The sequence below is a fragment of the Myxine glutinosa genome, chromosome 6 (assembly GCF_964187855.1).
Source record: "Myxine glutinosa chromosome 6, kmMyxGlut1.1, whole genome shotgun sequence".
Classification (NCBI taxonomy): Eukaryota; Metazoa; Chordata; class Myxini; order Myxiniformes; family Myxinidae; genus Myxine; species Myxine glutinosa.
Genome location: NC_136266.1, coordinates 27,541,617 through 27,568,684, shown reverse-complemented (window position 1 = coordinate 27,568,684; position 27,068 = coordinate 27,541,617). Strand labels below are relative to the sequence as shown.

At 40.4% G+C, this 27,068-nt stretch overlaps 1 protein-coding gene across 1 annotated transcript in view; it reads left to right on the top strand.

Annotated features, from left to right (window-relative positions):
- COLQ (collagen like tail subunit of asymmetric acetylcholinesterase) overlaps positions 1 to 27,068 on the top strand; it is a 166,522-nt gene that overhangs the window by 131,523 nt on the left and 7,931 nt on the right. The window contains exons 4-11 of the mRNA XM_068119776.2: positions 4,001 to 4,135; positions 6,703 to 6,747; positions 14,148 to 14,174; positions 15,079 to 15,159; positions 15,474 to 15,536; positions 15,691 to 15,717; positions 16,281 to 16,316; positions 19,796 to 19,876. Of these exons, the coding sequence (XP_067975877.1) occupies positions 4,001 to 4,135; positions 6,703 to 6,747; positions 14,148 to 14,174; positions 15,079 to 15,159; positions 15,474 to 15,536; positions 15,691 to 15,717; positions 16,281 to 16,316; positions 19,796 to 19,876 (495 nt within the window). The remainder of the gene's footprint in view (positions 1 to 4,000; positions 4,136 to 6,702; positions 6,748 to 14,147; positions 14,175 to 15,078; positions 15,160 to 15,473; positions 15,537 to 15,690; positions 15,718 to 16,280; positions 16,317 to 19,795; positions 19,877 to 27,068) is intronic.

Below are 27,068 nucleotides of genomic sequence, written 5' to 3'. Positions count from 1 at the left end.
GCCACAATGATGGTCAGTCACTCATGGTCAGTTCTCGACTAAAGAAGTGTTGCAAATTATTGGCCTTTGGTTTATTGGGAAAGTTTTTTTTTACCTCCATCACCAAAGGTCGACGGAGGTTATGTTTTCACCCGTCTGTCTGTGAGCAGGATATCTCAAAAAGTTTTGGACGAATTTGAATGAAACTTGGTGGACAAGTTGGGTGTGTGACAAGGACGAATTGATTAGTTTCTGGTGAAGATCCGGATACGAGAATTTTAAAAGCGATTCTTCACTAATGAGAGATTGGGCCAAAAACGATAATATATAACATGATATTTCAAAAAGTTGCAGATGAGTTATGCCAAAACGAGGTGGATAATGTGGGTAAGTGACCAGAACTAGCCAATTAGATTTTGGTTCAAGTCCGGATCCAGATCTGGCCCATCAGTGGGAAACGAAACGTAAACTGTTCAGCCTGGTGGAGGTACCCGCTCTACCAAGTGCAATTCTAGTTGGTGTTTGTATTGATGCCCTGTACCTTGTTGATAACATCTTTAATATGATACAATTGTTATTACCTCCACGACCAAAGGTGGATGGAGGTTATGTTTTCACCCCTGTCTGTCTGGCTGTCGGTTTGTTTGTCCATTTGTTTGTGAACAAGATCTCAAAACTTTCTGGACGGATTCGGACTAAATTTGGCAGAGAGGTAGCAAATGTGACAAGGACGAAATGATAAAAATTTGGTGAAGATCCGGATTCGGATCCAGCTACTAGAATTTTAAAGTAATTCTTCACTATTGGGAGATAGGGCCAAAAACGATACATAGCAGGATATCTCAAAAAGTTGAAGACGGATTCGGACGAAACTTGGTGGACCGGTTGGGTGTGTGACATGGAAGAATCGATTCAATTTTGGTGAAGATCTGAATATGGATTAGGATATGAGAATTATTTAATTTCTTAAATGATTCTTCACCATTGAGAAATAGGGCCAAAAACGATACATAGCAGGATATCTCAAAAAGTTGTGTACGGATTTGGACGAAACTTGTTGGACCGGTTGTGTGTGTGAAACAAGGAAGAATCGATTCAATTTTGGTGAAGATCTGGATCCGGCTAGTATAATTTTTAAAGTGATTCTTCACCATTGAGTGATATGGCCAACCAGGCAGAGGTAGGTATGCTCGCAACTGAGTGCAGTTCTAGTTTGTTTGGTGATCGGTGAGTTGCAGCGCCATCAAAAAGTATTCTCACCCCTGGACTTTTTCACATTTTGTTGTTTTACAGCCTGAATTTAAGATAGATTAAGTTTAAAAAAAAATTGTCACCGGTTTGAACACAAAGTACCCCATAATGACAAAGTGAAAACAAGTTTTTAGAAAATTTTGCAAAGCTATTGAAAATGAAGTATAGGAATATCTGCGATAAAGCTAACTCCGAGGGCCTTTCACTCACTCACCGCAGGCAGGTTGGTGGTCTTTCTGTCTTCTACTGATTCCTCTCCGGCCTTGCTCCCCCAGCTCTCTCTGTGCTCTGTCCCCCAAATATTCCTACAGGTCGCACAAGATCTGCCAGCAACCCTCTTGTGGTTAAACTGCCAAAATATAGGCTCTGCTCACCTTCACTCCTTCATTCCTCTTTTCTCCCGTCTCTGGAACAAACTCCCTCACTCCCTTCAATCCAACTCCTCCCTCCAGGTCTTTAAAACAGCTGTTCACCACCATCTCTTATATTCCCCCATCCAAAACCTTGTTCTTTTCTACCGCCACTAATTCACCCCAGATGCACTTTTTTTAGATTCCAAATTCTTTCGTGGAAGTCCTTGCAGTGTCCATATGTTTTATACCTCTCCCACCTCCCCCCAAGCCCACAGTTCTCTCGATGTCCCTGCTCTCAAATGTTGTGTTTGTGTCCTTCCCCCTCTCTCCCCATCTTGTCTACCGCTCCCTTTATTTTGTGTTTTATGTGTCGGTTTGACTTTTTGTGTGATTAATGTTGGCTCTTTCACGAGCCTCGATCTTGTATTCAAAAAAAAATAAAAAATCTATCTTATCAGACCCTGAGTCAATACTTTGTGGAGGCGCCTTTGGCAGCGATTAGAGCTTCGAGTCTTCTTGGGTATGTCGGTATCAGCATAGCACATCTGCATTTGGGGAGTTTCTCCCATTCTTCCTTGTAGATTTGCTCAAGCTCTGTCAAGTTGGATGGGGAACGTGGGTGAACAGCAATCTTGAAGTCTTTCCACAGATTCTCAATGGGATTCAAGTCTGGGCTTTGGCTGGGCCACTCAAGGACTTTCACATTCTTATGAAGCCATTCCAGAGTTGCTTAGGCCATATGTTTGGGCTCATTGTCCGATTGGAACATAAATTTTCATTGCAGTCTCAGGTCTTTTGCACTCTGAAGCAGATTCTCCTCAAGGATTTGCCTGTATTTGGCTCCATTCTTTGTTCCCTCTATCCTTACAAGTCTCCAAGCCCTGCCACTGAAAAGCATCCCCATAGCATGATGCTGCCACCACCATGCTTCATGGTAGGGATGGTGTTAGATGGGTGATAAGCTGTGCTCAGTTTCTGCCAGATGTAGCGCTTTGCATTGAGGCCAAAGAGTTCAGTTTTCCTCTCATAAGACAACAAAATATTTTGCCTCATGCTCGGAGTCTTTCATGTGCCTTATTGCAAACTCCAGGTGTGGTATCATGTGCCTTTCTCTCCCATAAAGCCTTGATTTGTGAAGTGCTGCAGAGACTGTTGTCCTTCCGGCAGGTTCTCCCATCTCAGCCAAGGAACTCTGTAGTTCTATCAGAGTGGTTATTGGGTTATTGGTCTCTCTTGACCAGGGCCCTCTTTCCCGGATGGCCAGCTCTAGGAAGAGTCTGGGTAGTTCCATAATCTTTCCACTTCCGAATGATGGAGCTCACTGTGCTCTTGGGAACTAGAAATTGTTTTATAGCCTTCCTCAGATCTATGCCTCCTCACAATTGGATTATATGGACAGTTCCTTGGAGTTAATGGTGGAGTTTCTGCTCTGACATGCACTGTTAACTGTGGGATATTACTGTATGTAGAAATGTGTGTTTCTTTCTACATCAAGTCCAATCAATTGAATTGGTCACAGTGGACTCCAATCAAGTTGTAGAGACATCTCGAGGATGATCAAAGGAAATTGGATGCACCTGAGCTAAATTTGGAGTGTCATCGCAAAGGGGTTGAATACAGTACTTATTGACTCGAGACATTTCAGCTTTTGATTATTAATTATTTTGTCAAAAAATCTATTTATTTTTTGACACTATGGGGTATTATGTGTTAGTTATGGATGGGTGTTATGTGGAGATCAGTGCCAAAAAAAATTCAATTTAATCACATTTTAAATTCAGGCTGTCACAACAAAATGTGAAAACGTCAAGGAGTGTGTATACTTTCTGAAGTCACTGTATGTCTGAATTTATCTGAAGTTGTACTCTCTATATCAATTAGGTTAATTAAAAATCACAGCAGTTTGCTCATTGGGATCTTCCTGGCACTCCACTGGAATTAGTATAATAGGACATTGGAGTTATCGTAGAGATGACATGCTCATAAAGAATACTGCAAAACTTTAATATATCTTAATCCTGGCTAATGGAATAGCTTTTTCATTTAGGAGAACGGCACGTTTTGGAACTTGGCATACAGTCGAGCCACAAGATTGATGATATTCACTATTCAGGATTTGGGTTGTAGCCATAAGAGTGAAAGTGACTCTCTCAATACACAAGCCCATCCTCATTCTTTAATTTCCTTGCATAACTTGTGTTGCTAGAGCAGCAGCTAGGACATATAAGTAGTGGAACCCCATCACATAGAGCATGCTGATTGCTGATCATCGCTGATAAATTTTAAGAACAAAAAACACCGTTGCTTTTTTTTCCTGACATGACAATACATCTTATTTGCATGCAGCAACAAAACTATATGTTATTGGATGGTACACTTTTAAAATGACCGCAGAATGTACCCACTGGGTTTTGCAGGCCAAGAAAGTCAAGGTCCACAGTGTTGGCAGCATTGGCACAATCTATAGCACTGGCAGCAGAAACACTGTGACAGAAAACCCGTGCTCCTGTCCTGCAGGACCTACCGGACCCATTGGTCTCCCTGGACCTCAGGTTTGTGCCTTGGACATCCTAAGACGAGTTGAGTCCACAATGCTGATCATTACATGCAATCATATTTAAACTGTTTATTCTTCTGAATTATCTCGGGCTGTGTTTTTTTACCCATTGCCCTCTGTTGTTCTGCTCACCCATGGGCCTTGACATATGTAAAAAAAAAAAAAAAAAAAAAAAAAAAAATTTTTTTGAAAAAGAAAGTCTGGTTTGCACGAATAGGAATTTAATGCCATCACACAAACAAAATACGTCTGTTCAATATGAAATAAAATTTTCCTCTTTCTATAGAAAAGCAACATTTTCTATATGACACAGAAATTCTTAAGGAATTGAAAAGGTTAATTTCTTAAGGTATTGATATTTTCTAAATCAATTGTGAGTTTGGTTTCCTGAAAACACCAATTGAGTGATCATTATGACTCCTAGTAGAAAGAAGAACCAGTCTGCTCATGATGGCTGTTGTCTATCTGCATAGCCGAACAGGTAGAACAACGGATGAAATCAACAGAACTCCGACAAAGAGTTAACACACGAAACGTCAGCTTCTCCTTGCTAATTCCCATGGCGGTTAGCATGCTTTGATCAATGTTGTTTCTCGATTCCATCCATTATGAATTATACATTGTCAAGGCTTCATTTCCAGCATGAGGTGGAGAAGATTAAAGTATTATTCTTGTTGGCTCATGCTGCTTATGGTGATATACAAACATAAGGAATCCGCTGACTCTATGTTACCATCTACTTGCAGGGGCTACCCAGCGCTACCTGGGGGGGGGGGGGGGGGGGGGGGGGGGAGGGGGTGGGTGGGGGGGGGAGGGAAGGGGGTTAGGGATTACCTGGAGCTGCCTTGTGTTGGTGGGAGGGGGGGGGGGGTTCCGAGGGGATACCTGACCCTTCCCAATATCTCACCAGCTTGATAAACTACTTCACAAGACAACTATCGGGGACGCCGCTTCGTGGTGGTTGTTCCCCCAACGTAAGTCAGGGCCAAATCTTCCCCATTCTTCCCTGCTGCTTGGATTCTTCAGGGCAGCACAGTCACGGTCAGAGTGCCGACTGGTCCCCATGAACTGGCCCTTTCTCTCTTGTCTCTCTCTAACTCTGTCGTGGCCCTGACTTTGTGAAGGCGGAGGCACACCATCCTAGATGTGGGGGCACACCATCTCCGGGTCACTCCTGGGAGATTGATCAGCTGTCTCCGTGCTGCACGCTTGTTCGAGAGAACTGTCCAGGGTCAATACTACAACAACAACAACTTCACAATGGCTTTGTGTTAGCCTTAAATACAGCATGCTGCACTTTCCCAATGTTACTTAACCACACTCTTTAAGGGAAATTCCAAGATGACGTCATTCATCATGAAAGCCTCATCTGACGACACATGGAATACACAACTTTCGAAATGATGTATGAATGCTAACGAGGCATTTTGTGTATGTGCTGTGTGTGAGTTTTTGGTGTCTCAATTCTGCTCACCAGGCACTTTCAACCTGCTGTTGCCAGCTTAGCCTGCTGGTGTTGCAAACACCCCCTCCACATCCTCCCAAAATTGATTAATAGTAAATATAATTGTTTTAAACATACCCTGTGCATTGACAAGCCCCAGATATGATCAGTGCTAAGAAGCATTTAAACCATATACGGTGTCGCCTTTTGGGGAGTCTACCTGAATTTTAGAAATGAAGGCATTGCCTTTCTTATAGCAGATGTCCAATAAATAAATCTCCAAGCCTGAAATGTTCACACAAGGTAATCCCTCGTGGTTCAACGTCCACCCACTGGCAGCAAAGGGTCGAAGGTTTGTATAGAACGTGCCCATCTTCGAACCTTCGGGCTTTTCACCTGGCCACGTCCACGGAAGTTTGCGGTCCAGGGAGCTGCAAGCTATCAGCTTTTTGTGGGAGTTTAGTAGAAAGTTCTCCAACTCTTTCTTTGTGCAGAAGCACACCCCATTCTAGCAGGTCCATTTCCAAATATTTTGGCTTATTTTAAAAGCTTTGTGAGCCATTTTAGGAAACAATCTTATCTCGCATGCACGATATACTTTGTCGCCTGAACACCACGATTTCCTGGGTTTCTGCGCATGCGCGCCAAGCATTCTGGGGCTGATTACGTATTTTTGAAAGGTGCGTATTGTTAAACTTATTTCAGGTTTGAACTGAAACGACTCGCTCAAACGATCATACTCAATTACACAGTCAGGAAAATGGACCAATTAACATCCAACATATTCCAGTATTCTGTATGTAGTGTACATATTCAGACCTGGCTATACAATGACACCAGACTGACACTGCCTAGACATCCTGCCAGGTGTACTGACAGCTCGTCAGATATGGTCTGTCGTCGGTGGCTACCTGGACCTGGACAGTCCTACAAACATACCAAAAGTTGTATTCAAAGAAATGCACCCTTATTTTGCTGTTACAACAAGCTTGCATACCTTTGGTGCATACATATATAAACACACATACGTATTAGTATACACTTGAACATTGTCATGTTCACCATCATGTGTGCCATGTTAATCCAGTAACTGCTTCATTTCCCAATGTTTCCCACAGGGACCGCCAGGCATTCCAGGTTTCGTGGGACCAAAAGGAGAAAAGGTATTTATGTGATATTAATGCCTCATGTTAATGTTATTGCATACCACACAGAAAACTGTAACAAATACCACTGTGAAAATGCCATATTGCTATGTTCTTACAGCACCATTAGTCTTACTCAGAATTATACACTTTAGTTCTTCATAATGAAAACTGCTGATTTTATTATTTGCGAAAATCGAAGATTCTTTCAAGTATATTGATTGATTGCGTGTGTGTTATTCTGTCAGTTTGTCTGCATGTCCATCGCCTACAAGTTACAATATTAAACGGATCTTCACGAAACGTCACCAAATGGTAGAGTTGGTCATAATGAAGAAGCCTATTGATTTTGAGCTCATTCAGAACATGGGCCAAATTTCTAAAATCCTCAATTTTCATCCGATTGACTTGAAATTTGAAGAGAATTTGCATTTATGGTCATTGAGTTGAATCATTCATTGAATTCAACCATCAATTAATTATTTTTTGAGGTCAACATAGGCCAAAAGATCATCAACTTATGTGAAATTTCTAAAATCCTCAATTTTCATCCGATTGACTTGAAATTTGAAGAGAATTTGCATTTATGGTCAATGAGTTGAATCATTCATTGAATTCAACCATCAATTAATTATTTTTTGAGGTCAACATAGGCCAAAAGATCAACTTATGTGAAATTTCTAAAATCCTCAATTTTCATCCGATTGACTTGAAATTTGAAGAGAATTTGCATTTATGGTCAATGAGTTGAATCATTCATTGAATTCAACCATCAATTAATTATTTTTTGAGGTCAACATTGGCCAAAAGATCATCAACTTATGTGAAATTTCTAAAATCCTCAATTTTCATCCGATTGACTTGAAATTTGAAGAGAATTTGCATTTATGGTCAATGAGTTGAATCATTCATTGAATTCAACCATCAATTAATTATTTTTCGAGGTCAACATTGGCCAAAAGATCATCAACTTAGGTGAAATTTCTAAATCATCAATTTTCATCCGATTGACTTGAAATTTGAAGTGAATTTGCATTTATGGTCAATGAGTTGAATCATTCATTGAATTCAACCATCAATTAATTATTTTTCGAGGTCAACATTGGCCAAAAGATCATCAACTTAGGTGAAATTTCTAAATCATCAATTTTCATCCGATTGACTTGAAATTTGAAGTGAATTTGCATTTATGGTCAATGAGTTGAATCATTCATTGAATTCAACCATCAATTAATTATTTTTTGAGGTCAACATAGGCCAAAAGATCAACTTATGTGAAATTTCTAAAATCCTCAATTTTCATCCGATTGACTTGAAATTTGAAGAGAATTTGCATTTATGGTCAATGAGTTGAATCATTCATTGAATTCAACCATCAATTAATTATTTTTTGAGGTCAACATTGGCCAAAAGATCATCAACTTATGTGAAATTTCTAAAATCCTCAATTTTCATCCGATTGACTTGAAATTTGAAGAGAATTTGCATTTATGGTCAATGAGTTGAATCATTCATTGAATTCAACCATCAATTAATTATTTTTCGAGGTCAACATAGGCCAAAAGATCATCAACTTAGGTGAAATTTCTAAATCATCAATTTTCATCCGATTGACTTGAAATTTGAAGTGAATTTGCATTTATGGTCAATGAGTTGAATCATTCATTGAATTCAACCATCAATTAATTATTTTTTGAGGTCAACATAGGCCAAAAGATCAACTTATGTGAAATTTCTAAAATCCTCAATTTTCATCCGATTGACTTGAAATTTGAAGAGAATTTGCATTTATGGTCAATGAGTTGAATCATTCATTGAATTCAACCATCAATTAATTATTTTTTGAGGTCAACATTGGCCAAAAGATCATCAACTTATGTGAAATTTCTAAAATCCTCAATTTTCATCCGATTGACTTGAAATTTGAAGAGAATTTGCATTTATGGTCAATGAGTTGAATCATTCATTGAATTCAACCATCAATTAATTATTTTTTGAGGTCAACATTGGCCAAAAGATCATCAACTTATGTGAAATTTCTAAAATCCTCAATTTTCATCCGATTGACTTGAAATTTGAAGAGAATTTGCATTTATGGTCAATGAGTTGAATCATTCATTGAATTCAACCATCAATTAATTATTTTTCGAGGTCAACATAGGCCAAAAGATCATCAACTTAGGTGAAATTTCTAAATCATCAATTTTCATCCGATTGACTTGAAATTTGAAGTGAATTTGCATTTATGGTCAATGAGTTGAATCATTCATTGAATTCAACCATCAATTAATTATTTTTTGAGGTCAACATAGGCCAAAAGATCAACTTATGTGAAATTTCTAAAATCCTCAATTTTCATCCGATTGACTTGAAATTTGAAGAGAATTTGCATTTATGGTCAATGAGTTGAATCATTCATTGAATTCAACCATCAATTAATTATTTTTTGAGGTCAACATTGGCCAAAAGATCATCAACTTATGTGAAATTTCTAAAATCCTCAATTTTCATCCGATTGACTTGAAATTTGAAGAGAATTTGCATTTATGGTCAATGAGTTGAATCATTCATTGAATTCAACCATCAATTAATTATTTTTCGAGGTCAACATTGGCCAAAAGATCATCAACTTAGGTGAAATTTCTAAATCATCAATTTTCATCCGATTGACTTGAAATTTGAAGTGAATTTGCATTTATGGTCAATCAGTTGAATCATTCATTGAATTCAACCATCAATTAATTATTTTTCGAGGTCAACATTGGCCAAAAGATCATCAACTTAGGTGAAATTTCTAAATCATCAATTTTCATCCGATTGACTTGAAATTTGAAGTGAATTTGCATTTATGGTCAATGAGTTGAATCATTCATTGAATTCAACCATCAATTAATTATTTTTTGAGGTCAACATAGGCCAAAAGATCAACTTATGTGAAATTTCTGAAATCCTCAATTTTCATCCGATTGACTTGAAATTTGAAGAGAATTTGCATTTATGGTCAATGAGTTGAATCATTCATTGAATTCAACCATCAATTAATTATTTTTTGAGGTCAACATTGGCCAAAAGATCATCAACTTATGTGAAATTTCTAAAATCCTCAATTTTCATCCGATTGACTTGAAATTTGAAGAGAATTTGCATTTATGGTCAATGAGTTGAATCATTCATTGAATTCAACCATCAATTAATTATTTTTCGAGGTCAACATAGGCCAAAAGATCATCAACTTAGGTGAAATTTCTAAATCATCAATTTTCATCCGATTGACTTGAAATTTGAAGTGAATTTGCATTTATGGTCAATGAGTTGAATCATTCATTGAATTCAACCATCAATTAATTATTTTTTGAGGTCAACATAGGCCAAAAGATCAACTTATGTGAAATTTCTAAAATCCTCAATTTTCATCCGATTGACTTGAAATTTGAAGAGAATTTGCATTTATGGTCAATGAGTTGAATCATTCATTGAATTCAACCATCAATTAATTATTTTTTGAGGTCAACATTGGCCAAAAGATCATCAACTTATGTGAAATTTCTAAAATCCTCAATTTTCATCCGATTGACTTGAAATTTGAAGAGAATTTGCATTTATGGTCAATGAGTTGAATAATTCATTGAATTCAACCATCAATTAATTATTTTTCGAGGTCAACATTGGCCAAAAGATCATCAACTTAGGTGAAATTTCTAAATCATCAATTTTCATCCGATTGACTTGAAATTTGAAGTGAATTTGCATTTATGGTCAATGAGTTGAATCATTCATTGAATTCAACCATCACTTAATTATTTTTTGAGGTCAACATAGGCCAAAAGATCATCAACTTATGTGAAATTTTTAAATCATCAATTTTCATCCGATTGACTTGAAACATGAAGTGGATTTGTATATCAAGTCACTGAATTTCAACTACCAATTATTTTTGAGAACAACATAGGCCAAAAGGTCAACATAGGACAAAGGTCAACAACTTAAGTGAATTTCTAAAACCTCAATTTTCATCTGATTGACTTGGAAGTTGAACAGGATTTGCATATCAGGTCACTGAATTTAACCTCCAATTGTTTTTGAGGTCTGAAGGTCAAAAGGTCAACAAAGGCCATATTTCTAAAATCTAGAATTTTCATCCGATTGACTTTAAATTTGAAGAGGATTTGCATATTTGTTCTTTGAATTCAACCACCAATTCTTTTGAGGTCAAATTTGTTTCAGGGATTTCGTGCTCTACATGCCATCTTTCTTGTTGTTTTATTATTTTGCTGATAGTATAATGAAAAGGAACAGATTGAAAATTGAAGATTATTAAATATCAGATAGCCAGATAGCTCAATCACTTTTGAGTCTGGGTTTGAATCCTGACAAAAATGATACAGCAGTAATATGTCGTTCTATTGCTTATTGGAGAAGATGTTAAGCCAGAATGTAAAATTCTTTCAGAGAGAATAGTAAGTCAGCTGCTCCTTTTACAAACATTTATTGCTGAATGTTAATGATGCCATTGCTGGATGTTGATGATGTCATTGTCTATATCTAAAAGGAGGAGTGTGTGTGTGTGTATGTGTGTGTGTGTGTGTGTGTGTGTGTGTGTGTGTGTGTGTGTGTGTGTGTGTGTGTGTGTGTGTGTGTTTCACCTATTGGTTGGACAGTTCACCTGACTCCACTCACAGTTTCTATATTTTACCCGTTATAATTTACCCTTTAGAACCCTTTCTCTCAAGCAGCGCTTTTACTGGGGAGGTTACGGTTACGTGAACTTTGCTATTATTTCTGACTATTTTCTCTTAAAATTGTGATGGGTTTTTGTGAAGTAACTTGTGCATGATGGGGGATCAGAAAGTGTTACATATTCTGCTGTTTCGATGTGGGAAGGCCCATTTGCTCTTATTAGTGGGAGGAAGGTGAGAGTAAAGAAGAGAGCTTTGGAAAGGGGAGGTTGAGGTTTCCATAATTCCTGTCTTACCTACAGCCAGAGAAAAGATAAGTGCCGCAGGGGTTGTGACTTACTGAAACGTCATTATAGCTTTTGTTTTTGCGGTGCCTCAATAATCGCTATATCGAAGAGAAATAAAGCCCCAATTATTCCTATTGTGTGATCACAACAATCAAATCCCTTTCACATTATGTTATGGTGTCAAACCCCTCCATGTGAGTACCCACCAACCCACCCAACATCTCCTACAATCCCGTGACCTTCCAACCCCACTCCTCCTCTTCAGTATCCCTCCACTTTATGTCCACTCTTTCTGCATCCCCTCGACCTCATCCCACCCTCTCAAAGCTACCCCTAATCCCACCCAATCTCAGCTGCCCCTCATCCTACAACCTCTCAGCCTCCCTCCTTCCCTCTCTCCCAGCCTACCCCATCCCTCACCCTCCAAGGCTTCCCCCCCCCCCCCATTGCACATCCTACCAACATCTCCTCTCCTGTCCCTCACAGTGTGTACCTCCAACATCCGAGGCCTCCATTCCGATCTGACAGTTGTCTCGATCCAGGCTGCTGATGATAAGCCGGACATCATCTGTTTAACAGAATTCATCCTCCCACAGGACATTCCTGACTCCTTAGTATCTTTCCCTCACTATTGTCTCCTCTGATTTGATGGGGCTGAATCCCGTCCTGATGGAGGAATTGCACTTTAGATCAAGAAATCAACGTCTCACTGTCTGTGTACTGAAACCAAGAGTGCAGGAGCAAAAATACCGATATTTACGGCCCCTAGGGTTAGTTTAGTACACATCAGCCAAACACATCGGTAGTGAAAGGACTTTATTCATTCATTTATTTTTGTTTTTTTTGTTTGTTTTGTAACCATCGCCTGGGATATGGGGACCCAATTTTCATCTAATTTTGTGCAATAGGCAATCCACAGGTAACCTGAGTCCCTCTTTGCCTCTTATTTCCCAGCCCTGACAGTGGAGGATTTGCTGCAACAGTGTTTGATTCGTTCAGTTTCTCCAAGTGTCGCTCCCTGAGTGATTCCTAGGCTGTCTGTGAGCTGGATATCTCCAAACGTTATGGACAGATTTGGAGCAAACTTGGTGGACAGGTTGGGTGTGTGACAAGGACGAATTGATTAGATTTTGGTGAAGATCCGGACCGGATACTATAATTTTAAAAGTGATCCTTCACTATTGAGAGACAAGGCCAAAACGATATATCGCACAATATCTCAAAAAGCTATGGATTTTGGTTGATGTCCGGATGCAGATCCGGCCTATGAGTGGGATGCAAAACGTACACCGTTCAGCCTGGCCGAGGTATGCACTCTACCTGAGTACCGTTCTAGTTTGTCTGTATGTTGTACTGTCCTCCAAACAGCGATGACTATATCCAAATATCTTTCTCAGACAACACGGACCAACTTTTTAACAATTCATCCCAACTCTCTCGTCTTCATATGCGGTGATTTAAATCGTCACTATGCAAATTGTCTGGGTATTGGTACCTCTCTCATCAGCTATGGCACTTCAGCAAAGGAATTCTGTGACTGAATGAACTCTCTCATCGTTAATGCAATTTTATTTATGTGGCACCATGAGACACAGCTGAGGTGTAAACCTCTGAAAGATGAAAGCTGAATAATCACATGTCCATTTGATTGTGATGTAATCATGTATTGCTGCATTGCGGCGAATGTTTTCACATGGGGATCGAACATGGAAGTAACGATCTCAATACTGGCTATGTCTACCTCCAGCAGCAATCACTGCATCGAGGTCCAGGGAGTGTGCTTGCAGTATTCTGGGCAGTTTGAAACTAACTTTGTAGATAGGCCATATTGATTGAATGTATCGATCCTGAGCAGGAGTCGTTATCCTCGGACGTCCACTTATTGGCATACCTCTTGTTCATCCAGTGGTTTGACAACGTCTTCTGAGGTCATAAAGGAGCCTTACAACATGGCTAATGGAAGACCCTACTTGAAGGTGTCAAATTATTTGATTCCTCTAATTTTCTGACAGACGTGTTATTGTAATGGATCATTAAAAAATGTAATCGATATGTTTTTTGGTTGATACGCATGCTGGTGTCTCGGAAAGATTTTTTTTTCGAATTCGCTCATAAATACCTCGCGACGCCTCTAAAAACCTAAGGGTGCATGAATTGCACGTGCTTAACGAGAAAACTTGCAATCGGGTGTTCTGCACATCCCTCGTGCCAAAAAGGTCCTTGGAATGAAAGTTGAAATAGTTATGCAACAATTCTATTAGAAATTCTACATGTTCGGTTTTTTTCTGTGGCCTAGACACTCGAGTATAGTATGGTTTGTTTGAGGTTTTAAATCAGATCTTAAATATTTGTTAACCCTCCATTTGTCTACCTTGAGGCAACTTCAAAAAGCTGTTATTGAATGCTGATTACAATACCTAAACGTGACGATGGTTGCATGCAATCTACCACTCAGGGACGAAGGGGACGCCGTGGCCCATCCGTGAGTACATCCTACTTCATCACACTGAGAACATGGATCATTGCGCATCACCCATTTACAACCTGCTTTAACGCTGTCAGAGACAAGACAATGATATCATAATCTTCCTTTTAAATCACACATCAAATTCTAGGGATTTATCAAAAGAGTGGTCACTCTAATATGTCATGATTGTTTTTGTTCATGCCCATTAATTCCATAGCCTGGTGTTGGCTTAGCGGTTAGAGTGCCGGCTTGGGATCCTAGGATCCTGGGTTCGAATCCTGGTCGATCGCTGAATTAACGCCAGGGGGTTTGACTAAGCCTGTCATCCTTCTGAGGTCGGCAAATTGAGTACCAGTTCACTGGTAATTCCCTGTGTGTCGCAAGCGGCGACTAACAGGGTTGGCGGCAGGAAGGGCACCCGGCCATAAAACTCTGCTTCAAAAAGGGGACCACGGTGCCAGAAAAAGGCCAACCCCTGCTCTTTGGGGAAAAATGGCCTCTAAAGGTGGTTCATGCCCATTACTTCCATGCTGCGTCATACATGACGCTTCAATTCCTTCCTTTCTCCTATCACATCCCTTCTTTTTCTCATTTTTTAGCCTTTCCTCCATCCCCACCACCTCCTCTTATGTAAGAAATAATTGACCCTTTATTAATGCTGGAGGCCTGTGTGCTGTGGTCCCGACTAACTCGAGAATTAGAAACGACTATGGTTTCTACTAATATACTTTGTGTCCTTACCAAACTGATTAGAGCCACCATTTTTTATGATCAATTTCCTTTACAGAGCCTGATCTTGAGATGCAATGATTGTCGTTTGATTTTCAGTTGTAACAGTGACGTGCGATCTGATTAGGGAAATTGAAACGAGTGCCACACATGATTGTAACATGTGACTTTTATTCCTTTCTCCCGACAGAGACCTCCAAGTTTGCCAACCAACATTCTGGGGATAGCCAAAGGCAGCCATCATCAAATGGTTATTACTCCCGGAACGAAGGTATTTATACACGACGACGCTGCATTCCAACTTGAAGTTTTTAAATTTTTAAAAATTGATCTTCATTTTCAAGTGAATGTTTCCACATCAAAAGGCTTTGTACACGTACTTTTGTAAAAAGTTGAATATCGTTCAATTTTTTCCTGCAGCAAGCTCTGTACACCAGAGTGCAGACATTGTACATTGTGCTGAGAGTAAAATAGTTTTTGACATCAGGTGCCTCCCCAGCCTGATATGGGATTGACACTTTGAGTCGTTTTCCGATATACAGAGGTGTCTTGCTGAGTGGAGGCTGATATGATTGTTCCTGACAGGGTGACAAAGGGGACCAAGGACCTGTGGGAATGCCAGGTCTTCCAGGAATTGGTGGCCCACAGGTCAGCCTGTCCATTGTTAGATAACCAGAAAATTAATATCTTGCTTCAGTGCGTAATTATATGGAATGGAAGGTTAAACGCTTGCCTTTTTTACCTTTAAGAAATTGAAGATATTAATCACAATTCTGATATCTGACTGTGTGTGCTGCTGCAGGGTGACAAGAAGGCAATGGGAGAGAAGGTATTTAATCAATGGAGTGACCTTTCACTTAACTGTCAATTAACTCCACTGACCCAAACCGATGGGAAACTTTCCTGATCTTGTGAGAATCCTTCAAGTTGCATGATAGTTGAGTTCAGTTATTCTTTCAGTGAATCTGGGTTCAAATTCGCTCTCAATAAATACATAGAATATCAGAATGTCATAAAGATGGCCACTTATGTTGAAGGGCTTTCATTCCATCACTGAATCGTTCGGTGAATGAGTTGATGATTACTCCGGTGTTATGTCGATTGATGAGCGATTCATACTTAAACCTGCGCAATTTCACTTGGACATGTACAAAACAAAACCGGGTGAACCGGGTGCCAAAGGAGAGGCAGGCAGAAATGGAGAGAAGGTAGGTGGGTTTCAATGGAGGTGGATGAGCCATTTTGTAGAGTAATTGGGATACTTAAACAAAATTTATGAACAGAATATTGCAAGAGGTGCTGCTTGTTTTTATAGTTGTTGATCATTTGCATTTGTGGCATTTATTTATAGTTTTTAGACGAGTCCTTTCAATTTGCCTTTTTTGCTGCCAGGGCTCCATTGGTTGGCCTGGAATGATTGGTGAGAAGGTAAATCTTTTTTCTTTACACTCTTCCTTAAGGGGGTTGGGGGAGAACTCAGCTATTTGTGTACATATGGAGATGCCCCCTCAGGTAATTTTTCTTTTCAGGCACTAAGGCTCGTGTAGGAGCTGCAAAACATATCACGCACACATGAGCAAAGTCTTTCCTTGGCACACCTGAACTCTTACCCAGCAACACATATCACGCACACATGAGCAAAGTCTTTCCTTGGCACACCTGAACTCTTCCCCATCTAAGAAACACCAGGATAAATGCATTTGGGCTGTGTGCCCTGCAAAAACTTGGGAGAGACATGGAGAGAGAGCAGAGGCTTCAATACCAGAAAGGAAGTGGTGGAACACAGAGAGACCACTGACTTGTCTGAACGTAAAAGTGATAGGCCAACAGACACAGCTTCCTCATGGGAGATTTCAATGCTATAGGAGGCCTTGGCTTCCACAGCACCAAGCTGAGAAAATTGTGAGGCAGGGAAGCCAGCCCAGAGGGGACAGCAGTACTCGCATCAAGCTGCGGATGAATGCATTGCACATGGATAAGAGTTCAGGTGTGCAAAGGAAGGACTTTGCACAATGGAGGATGCCCAGTTGGCGACCGGCTGTGGAGGCCAACTTAGAAGTATGGTTTGCCCAAGAAAGATCATAGCTATATGCATATGTGCCATATTGCTGTATATACAGTCGTGGCCAAAAATATTGGCACCCTTGCACTTTTTTCAAACAACTCACAGTTTTCTCTAAAAATAAGTTGAAATTGACGAAAGTATTTTGTCTCAAAATTCTTTATTTCACTGTTCATATTACAGAACCTTTGTTTTTTATTCAGAACTTAATATATTATCCTTTTAAATCAGAAAATAAAAAGAAATGGCATTGACAGAATTATTCACTCCCAAGACTTAATATTTGGTAGCATGGCCTTTGGACAAAATAACTGCAGTCAAGCACTTCCTATAGCCATGAATGAGCTTCCTACACCTCGCTACTGGCAGTTTGACCCACTCTTCTTGGGCAAACTGCTCCAGTTCTCCCAGATTTGAAGGGTGCCTTCTCCCAACTGCTGTTTTCAGATCTTCCCACAGATGTTCAATGGGATTTAGATCTGGACTCATTGCTGGCCACTTCAGAACAGTTCAGCGTTTTGTCTTGAACCATTCCTGGGTGCTTTTTGAAGTGTGTTTGGGGTCATTGTCCTGCTGCAAGACCCATGACCTTCGACGGAGACCCAGCTTTCTGACACTGGGTTGAACATTGCGCTCCAAAATGCCTTGGTAATCTCCTGATTTCATGATGCCATGCACACGTTCAAGGCACCCAGTGCTCGAGGCAGCACAACAACCTCAAGAGATCACTCAACCTCCTCCATGTTTAACTGTAGGGAAGGTGTTCTTTTCTTTGAAGGCTTCATTTTGTTTTCTGTAAACATAGAGTTGATGTGCTTTACCAAAAAGCTCCAATTTGGTCTCATCTGTCACAGGACATTCTCCCAGAAGGATTTTGGCTTGTTCATGTGTGTTTTGGCAAACTCCAGTCCGGCTTTCTTATGTCTCTCTCAGCAGTGGGGTCCTCCTTGGTCTCCTACCATAGATCCCCCTTTCATTGAGGTGGCAACGGATGGTGCGAGTTGAAACTGTCGTACCTTGTGTCTGAAGGTCAGCTTGAATCTGTTTGGCAGTTGATCGAGGTGCTTTCTCCACCATTCTAACAATCCTTTGCTGCAATCTTCAGACGGAAGCCAAACAGTTCAATCTTGGTTTCATCAGACCACAGAATCTTGTTTCTCACAGTCTGAGAGTCCTTCAGGTGCTTTTTTTGCAAACTCCAAGCTGGCTTTCATGTGTCTTTCACTGAGGAGAGGTTTCCATCTCGCCACTCTGCTATAAAGTCCAGATTGGTGGAGTGTTGCAGTAATGGTTGTCCGTCTGGAAGTTTCTCCCATCTCCACACAGTATTTCTGGAGCTCAGCCGGAGTGACCATCGGGTTCTTGGTCACCTTTCTTACCAAGGCCCTTCTCCCCCGATTGCTCAGTTTGGCCGGGCGGCCAGCTCTCTGAAGAGTCCTGGTTGTTCCAAACTTCTTCCATTTAAGAATTATGGAGGCCACTGTGCTCTTGGGAACCTTCAATGCAGCAGAAATTTTTTTGTAGGCTTCCCCAGATCTGTGCCTCGACACAATCCTGTCTCTGAGGTCTGCAGGCAGTTCCTTTGACATCATGGCTAGGTTTTTGCTCTGATATGCATTGTCAGCTGTGAGACCTTATATAGACAGGTGTGTGCCTTTCCAAATCATGTCCAATCAATTGAATTTACCACAGGTGGACTCCAACCAAGGTGTAGAAACATCTCAAAGATTATCAAGAGAAATGGGAGGCACCTGAGCTAAATGTCAAGTGTCATAGCAAACGGTCTGAATACTTATGTCAATGTGATATTTCTCTTTTTTCTTTTTAATAAATTTGCAAAACTTTCTAAAATCCTGTTTTTTCTTTGTCATTATCGGGTGTTGAGTGTAGATTGATGAGGGAAAAAATGAATTTAAACGATTTCAGCATAAGGCTGCAACATAACAAAATGTGAAAAAAGTGAAGGGGTCTGAATACTTTCTGAATGCACTGTATAGGCGTGGGTGGGATTTCTTTAATAAAACAAATAGATGGCCCTTAATGTCTGTCACCTTAATGTATTATGGTATAATAGTAATATTTAATATCATCCTTTTTGTTACCTCCACCACCAAAGGTATATGGAGGTTATGTTTTCACCCATGTCTGTCTGTTTGTTTGTGAGCAGAATATTTCAATAAGTCATGGATGGATTTCTATGAAATTTGGTGGAGAGGTTGCGAATGTGACAAGGACAGAATTATACAATGTTGGTGAAGATATGGATCCAGATTTGGATCCGAGAATTTGTTATGTGATCATTCACCATTCAGAGATAAGGAAAAAACGATGTATATGACGACATCTCAAAGTTATGGACGGATTTGGATGAAATTTGGTGGCCAGGTTGGGTGTGTGACAAGGACGAATCGATTCAATTTTGGTGAGAATTTTGGTGATTTTGGATTCACCAATTCCATTTTGTTTCATTTTTGGTTTTTTTGCACAATTCCATTTGCAATCAATCATTTTGTTTTTAATTTTTAAAGCGATTCATCATTGAGAGATGGGGGTCAAAAACGATATATAACACAATATTTCAAAAAGTTGTGGACGGATTTTGACAAAACCTTGTGGATGAGTTGGTTAAGTGACATGAACAAGCAATTCGATTTTGATTCATGTCTGGATCCAGATCTGGCCTATCAGTGGGATGGATACAAGACATAAACTGTTCAGCCTGGTGGCGGAATGCACTCCACCGAGTGATGTTCTAGTTATTGCTGTCATGATCCATAATGAAATAATGAAAATACATTTGACGTGCAAGCAGTTTTATTTCACTCGTGAATTCTTACCCTCTTAGGGAGACTTAGGACCAAAAGGAAATGACGGACCTCATGGTCACAGAGGTCCCATGGGCAAACCTGGGAAAAGAGGAAAACCTGTGAGTATGACTCAACATGAATCTCAATTTGAATGATTATTTAACATTTTACAATTTTGCCATGATGTATTCTGTGTATATTAACTCAGTGAAAGCAGAATGCATGACTATATGGTGGTAAATGTCTTCATATAACTAACTGTTGATTGTCAGTGTAGTCTAGAATCTACATTCTTATGTCAAGCCATTTCAACTGTTCTTTTCCAATTTGCAGTGTTTTAATGCACCATGTGTGCCATATCTTTCACCTCCACGTCTCCACTGTCCCACACCTCTCTCCACTCCACTCCACTCATGTGTGGCAGGTTTCCTCCTATGTCTTCCCCGAAACGTACACTTCATCTTCTTCCCTCATGCATCATTGTTCATCCCTCCACCCAACCTCACACCACAAACCCTCCTGTAGGCATTTGCTCTCATAACCTCACACCCCTCAATTTGAAACATATACTGCATCAAGAAATTCCAACATAGGTGAATATTTCGAGCAAGTGTACAGAATCTACCATATAAAACACAATGTCAGTTTGTGTGTTTGTACATATGTCTGTCCCCTGCATAAGGGTAGCATTTACAGGCCAATCTTTTAACACGAATGTGTGTTCACTACTGTCTATTTTCAAGATAAACCAAACTCTAAAAACATTTTCCATAAAAGAGTAATTAAGACTCTTCCATTGGAAATGTAGATGGTGGCTTGCAAACCGAGCCTCAAGGGCAGTGTACAGCAACGTTTTTTAAAATAACAATAAATACAAGGTGCATGGAGGTGAAATTCACTGCACGTGATGTGCAACACACACAGAGTAAAAACGAGTGTTCATTTACAACCATATGTCTAATAAATAAAGAAGATACTAGAATGGCACTCAGTCGAGAGCATACCTCCGCCTGGTTGGCCATATCACTCAATGGTGAAGAATCACTTCAAAAATTATACTAGCTGGATCCGGATCTGGTTCCGGATCTTCACCAAAATTGAATCGATTCTTCCTTGTCACACCCACAACTTGTCCAACAAGTTTCGTCCAAATCCATCCGTAACTTTTTGAGACATCCCGCTATGTATAGTTTTTGGCCCTATCTCCCAATGGTGAAAAAACACTTTAAATATCTCTAAGCTGGAGCCGAATCCGGATCTTCACCAACATCATTTCGTCCTTGTCACATACGCTACATCCCTGCCAAATTTTGTCTGAATCCATCTACAACTTTTTGAGATATTTTGTTTACAGACAAACGGACAGACAGGGGTGAAAACATAACCTCCATCCACCTTTGAAGGTAATAAGCACACCTGACACTAGGCCAAGGCTTCAGACTTTGGCATGCTCATGAGGCTGCACTTTGAACAAACTGTTCCAATCTGTCATATTTGACGGACTTTTTACAAGTTCCTTAAAAATAACTGAAACCCTTTGCTACGTGTATGGGGGTAGGTAATGAAATACCATAGTCGAGGTAGAATTGTATAGGGTAGTTTGCTCCATATGTCGCGAGGAACAAACCTTCCTGTAATTAAGTCAGGCCCGGATGTCCGTGAAAGCGTTATGTGTCTCCCTGGCGAGGGGTGGAGCTATGCTAATTAGTTAGGGTATAAGGGTAAATTTCCTGTGTGTAAATGTCTCTGTAGTTTTCCCTTTGTTCCTATAACACTTACACCACCAGCCATGCCTTTCCTTCGGTGCGTACGTAATACTCAGATATAGCGCAATGCCCCCAAAGCGAGCGCTGCTTCAGTCGAGTCCTGTTCACCACTCACTCGTGCTCTCTCTCATGCTCCCTCTCGTGCTCCTTGTAACAAGTCCCCTCCAGCGCTAGTCCTCTTATCACGCCCTTTCCCAACGAGTCCTCTCACCACTCCTCGAAGTTCTCTCTAAGGGCTTTGTGCACAGGCTTTTATAGGCACGCCCCGCGAACCTTCTAGCATTTACCAGACGTGCCTTACCACGCCCTGTCACGCCATGCCCTTAGAGCCCTGGTTGGCTGGTGGCCCTTACCATCATCGCCTCTGACGCGCTGCCTTGACGCCGCCCCACCCCGACCCCGCGCTCCTCCCTCTTAGGCCTACCTCGTGTTACTCGACTAGCGAGCGAACAAAGGGCAGCGAATGCTGCGGGTAGCCAAAGCGTAACAAATTGAGGGATCAGCCAAATGGGGCGCGGGATCAATTATGCCCATGGAGGTGGAACTTGGAGGGTGGATGCAAAAATGAAAGGACCTAAACGCATATCTTTACACAATGCAGATATTACTAGTGGAAATGGCCTATACTTACACATACTAGGACATAACTAATACTACAGGTGGCCTATGTGTTGCTCATGGACTAACTATGGGGGGGCAACCCTTTAACCTTTAATGATCAATATGTGCCAATCTCAAAACCGTAGCAATATGATATTGTTGTATCTCAACTATCTCATCATAGATTTATATATCAAAAAAAAAGATTTTCCACGAATTTATGTAGCAAGGTCCTTATAATATAAATGCTAAGGCATAACCTACCATTCCGGCTAGCTGAGGTCAAAGTAAAGAGCATCTGTCGTGAATATTCCAAAAAATGATTCAATAAAGCATCTGGCTTCACACAGCTGGTACATTTCCATTTTGCATCTTCGCGATTGCATTACGCTCTCCTCCAGACCACCATATGATGAATAAATTTCATTTTTCCTACCCCTTCACTATACTTTTATAAATTGTTATTCAAAGTAACCCCACACCAGGTGACTTTAATATGGGATATCAATCGGTGTGAATACATCAGAGGTTCCTGGGACAGTCTTTGAATACTTGTTTAGCCGAATATATACTCAGAAACCCCTCTGCTCATGCTGATGCAGACATCTCAGAAAAGTAATTCACAATTATCCTGCTCACTCCATACTCACAAGTCTGCTGCGTCCTGTGATTCTTCCTATACTCTCCGAGCCTTTGTACACTCAGATCTGCAGCAGGATATAAATGTTCATTGGATCACTTCCAAACTCTGAAGGGTGAACCTTACGAAGGCAACTTCATATTTTCCCCCAAAATTAATTCATGTGGATGAAAGACACCTGTCAGAAAAATTATCAACATAATCTTATATATCTATATATATATTATATATACACTGAACAAAATTATAAACGCAACATCCGACATTTTAAAATAATTTATGAACGTTACTACGGTTCTATTGATAATTCCGTTGCGGATTCGTCCGTGAAGAGGACTCTTCTCCAGCGTCCCAAGGGCCATCGAAAATGTGTGTTCGCCCACTGTAGTCGGTTCCGACGGCAAACATCTGTCAGGTCAAGACCCTGGTGAGGACGACAGGCGTGAGAGATTTATTTCTCCGAGACGATTTCTACGGTCTGTTCTGTGATTCGTCGGTTATTCAGACCAACTGTCTCTTGTGCTGTCTGTGAAGCTGGTCGCAGATGATCACGCAGGTGGAGGAGCCGGATGTACCGATCCTGAGGTGGTGTGGTAACACGTGGTCTGCGGGCATGTGGTTGATTGGCTGTCGCGCCAAACTGTCTGAAACGGCACCGCAAGCGGTTGATGGTGGAGAAATGCACATTACACTGTGCAGCAACAGCTCTGACGGACATCCCAGCATTCAGCATGCCAATGGCGCGATCCCTCATGAATTGTGGCATCTGTTGCATTGTGACGTCTGACAAATCTTGTCATTTTTGGGTGGCCTTTTATTGTCCCCAGTACAAGGAGTGTCTGAGTAATGCTCACTCTCTTTGAAACGTGACAGTACATGCCACACCCGTCTGGTGGGAGCAATATCTCATAACGGGAGTGCCACAACATTGAAAACGTTTAAACACCCTTATGCACTCAAATTCAAGACTCATCAACCTTTTGTACATACAGAAAAATAGAGGTGATATTTTACTGTACCGTTCATAAATTATTTCAAAATGTCAGATGTTGCGTTTATAATTTTGTTCAGTATATATGTATATATATATGTATATATATATATATATATATATATATATATATATATATATATATATATATATATATATATATATGTATGTATATATATATGTATATATGTATGTATATATATATGTATATATGTATGTATATATATATGTATATATATATGTATATATGTATGTATATATATATGTATATATATATGTATATATGTATGTATATATATATATGTATATATGTATGTATATATATATGTATATATGTATGTATATATATATGTATATATGTATGTATATATATATGTATATATGTATGTATATATATATGTATATATGTATGTATATATATATGTATATATATATGTGTATATATATGTGTATATATATATGTATGTATATATATATGTATATATATATGTATGTATATATATATGTATATATGTATGTATATATATATGTATATATATATGTATATATATATGTATATATATATATGTATATATATATATATATACATGCATGCATACGTACATATACCTACACATATGTGGGGCATGCATGCAGACTGCAAGCAGATACTGTGGTGCATGCTACATGCAGACCGAATAAATATAAGTTTTATGTTTGATGAAGTGGATTTTGAATGAGCTTTAAATATTTGATGAAGTGGATTGTGGAGGTATTCTGGAAGCAGCTAAATAAATCAACAAATCAAGAATGAGTGGTCAGAATGAGCTATTTACTTAACAGTTTACAGGTATAGTGTTTTTTTAATGAAAAAGGTCGAAAGTTACGAAAATAAAACAATCGTTTACATTCTAATAAGTGTTAGGCAATGCTAAGAGATGGAGTTTATGATTCTAATTAAAAGCGGAACGTTAAGTGGTGGAACTGAAACTTAATTTTGTTTTCTAATTATGTACACCATCCGTAAATCACGGTCTTTTGTTTATAGAAGTACCTCATACTACTGTGCACTGTTACGATCTAGCCCTTGGGTAGAAGGCTCGGGGTACAGCCTATTGCTCGGGAGGTCAATACGTTAATGGTCAATACGTTAATCCCCGTTAATGGGTCGCGCCATTAAGCAGCCAGATATGACCGAGCGAGATTACCCACCTGCTTACGCAACCGTACACCCTCCGAATCAGCGATACACAATATGCAGATGTATACCAATCCACCAATGCAATACAAGTTCAGAAATGAATGCAGATTCTTTACTTAGAATAAACCAAAACGTATATCAGCCTTGCTCAACAATACACCATATGCACAGGTATGCTAATCCAGCATTACAAGGCAAGTGAAAAAAAAAAAGTACAAATCCTTCACTCAGGATAAACCAACCTGCAGGATACACAACTAGGCAATAAAAAACAATAGGTAGATTCCACAGACATGTGGGGATAAATAATTAATTAATTCAAGAAGGACAGACAGACGCCGGGACAAGACAGACACCACAATGAAACACCCCGACAAATGTCCCTATCTAATCCCAAGGCAGGGGCCCCAACAAATGTCCCTATCTCATCCCAAGGGAGGGGAGGTATAAGCAAAATAACAAAATAATATTTGTCACAGAGTATAAAATAAAAGGGGAAAAAGAGATAGTATGGAGAGAGAATGAGAGAACAGAATCCAAGCCTGCTTGAGATGTCTTCCAAAGATGGCTCCTTCAATACCTTTCTCTCTCTCTCAGGTCATGTCCTCATGCTCCGCAGACCCAAATCTCCCTGAGCAACTCCTCTAACTCTTCCCACACCAGATCCCATTACCTTGCCTCGGGTTCACCAAGGCGATTCCCACCGAGCTGTACGCGCTTCGGCCTCATCCCACTTTGTCCTCCAATACCATGACTCAGGCCGCAACAGGCCTACACCAGTACTTCCCACGCTGGAAGCGCCCTCAACTGGCACTTCTTGAAAAGGAATCACGGAGCTCTCCCCCCCCCTCCCCCCTACGGGCCTTCACTGGCCTCTCCCTGTTGCAAACAAAACAGTCCCTCGCTTTTCTCTCCATTGCCGCCTTTTCACTTTTTCTGCCGACAACCCCGCCGGCAGAAACCGTCCACACCCAGCCGAGTACGCGCTCCTCTGCTTCTCTCTCCCGTTTTCCACTTCTTTCACTCAAAATCTACCAAGTTCTGCCACATAAAATTATGTAAAGGCCTCAAAGGGGGAATAGAAGGTAGATAAGTAAGGTCTTGTAGCAGAAGAATCAAAATAAAATTAAGAAAATAAGGAAAAAGGACCTACTCTGGACCCACAGCAAAACCCGGCAAACTATTTCAATATACCCCGAACATCTCGATCTTATTGCGCAAACCTTCCACAATATTAATGAACATTATCGAGCACAATAAACCCCATGGGCATAACAACACCATCCGTAAATGATAAATGTGTACTACAAATCTTTCCTCTTCTCCAATGGCTTGATCTCTGATCATCAATTTGGTTTCAGACCTGGTCACTCTACTCTGGACATGCTGCTTCTGCTTTCTCAACAATGGATGGAGGTCCTCAACGCCAAACAGGAAATTAGAGCTGTCTCCCTTGACATTTCACGTGCCTTCGATACGGTCTGGCACCCTGCTCTGCTCACCAAACTCTCCTCCTTTGGTATCCATGGAAATCTCCACGCATGGCTGGCGGACTTCCTCTCTGGTCGTAGTCAACGTGTGGCCCTGAATGGGTTTCTCTCATCACCTCTTCCTGTTCAGGCTGGAGTTCCCCAAGGTAGTGTTCTGGGCCCTGTGCTTTTTCTGGTCTTCATCAATGATCTCTCTGACTCTCTTGAAAATCCTCTCTATCTCTTTGCTGACGACTCTACTCTCTGTCGCTCCATTCCTCATCCCTCAGATCGGCAGTCTGCAGCCTCCTCACTCTCTGCAGACCTGGACAAAATCACAGACTGGGCAAACAAATGGAACATGTCTTTCAATCCTGATAAATCTCACACTCTTACGATGTCTCTCCGAAAGGACCGACTGGACAACCCTCCCATCCACTTTCTGAATAATCCTCTCCAAGAAGTTCTGTCACTCAAGCTTTTGGGTCTCACTATTTGCCATGATCTTTCCTGGGAAAACCACATTTCAAATCTGGCCTCCAAAGGCAGTCGCCGACTGGGCATCCTCCGTCGTGCGAAGTCCTTCCTTGGCACACCTGAGCTCCTCACCACATACAAGGCTTTCATCCGCAGCTCTATGGAATACTGCTCTCCCCTCTGGTCTG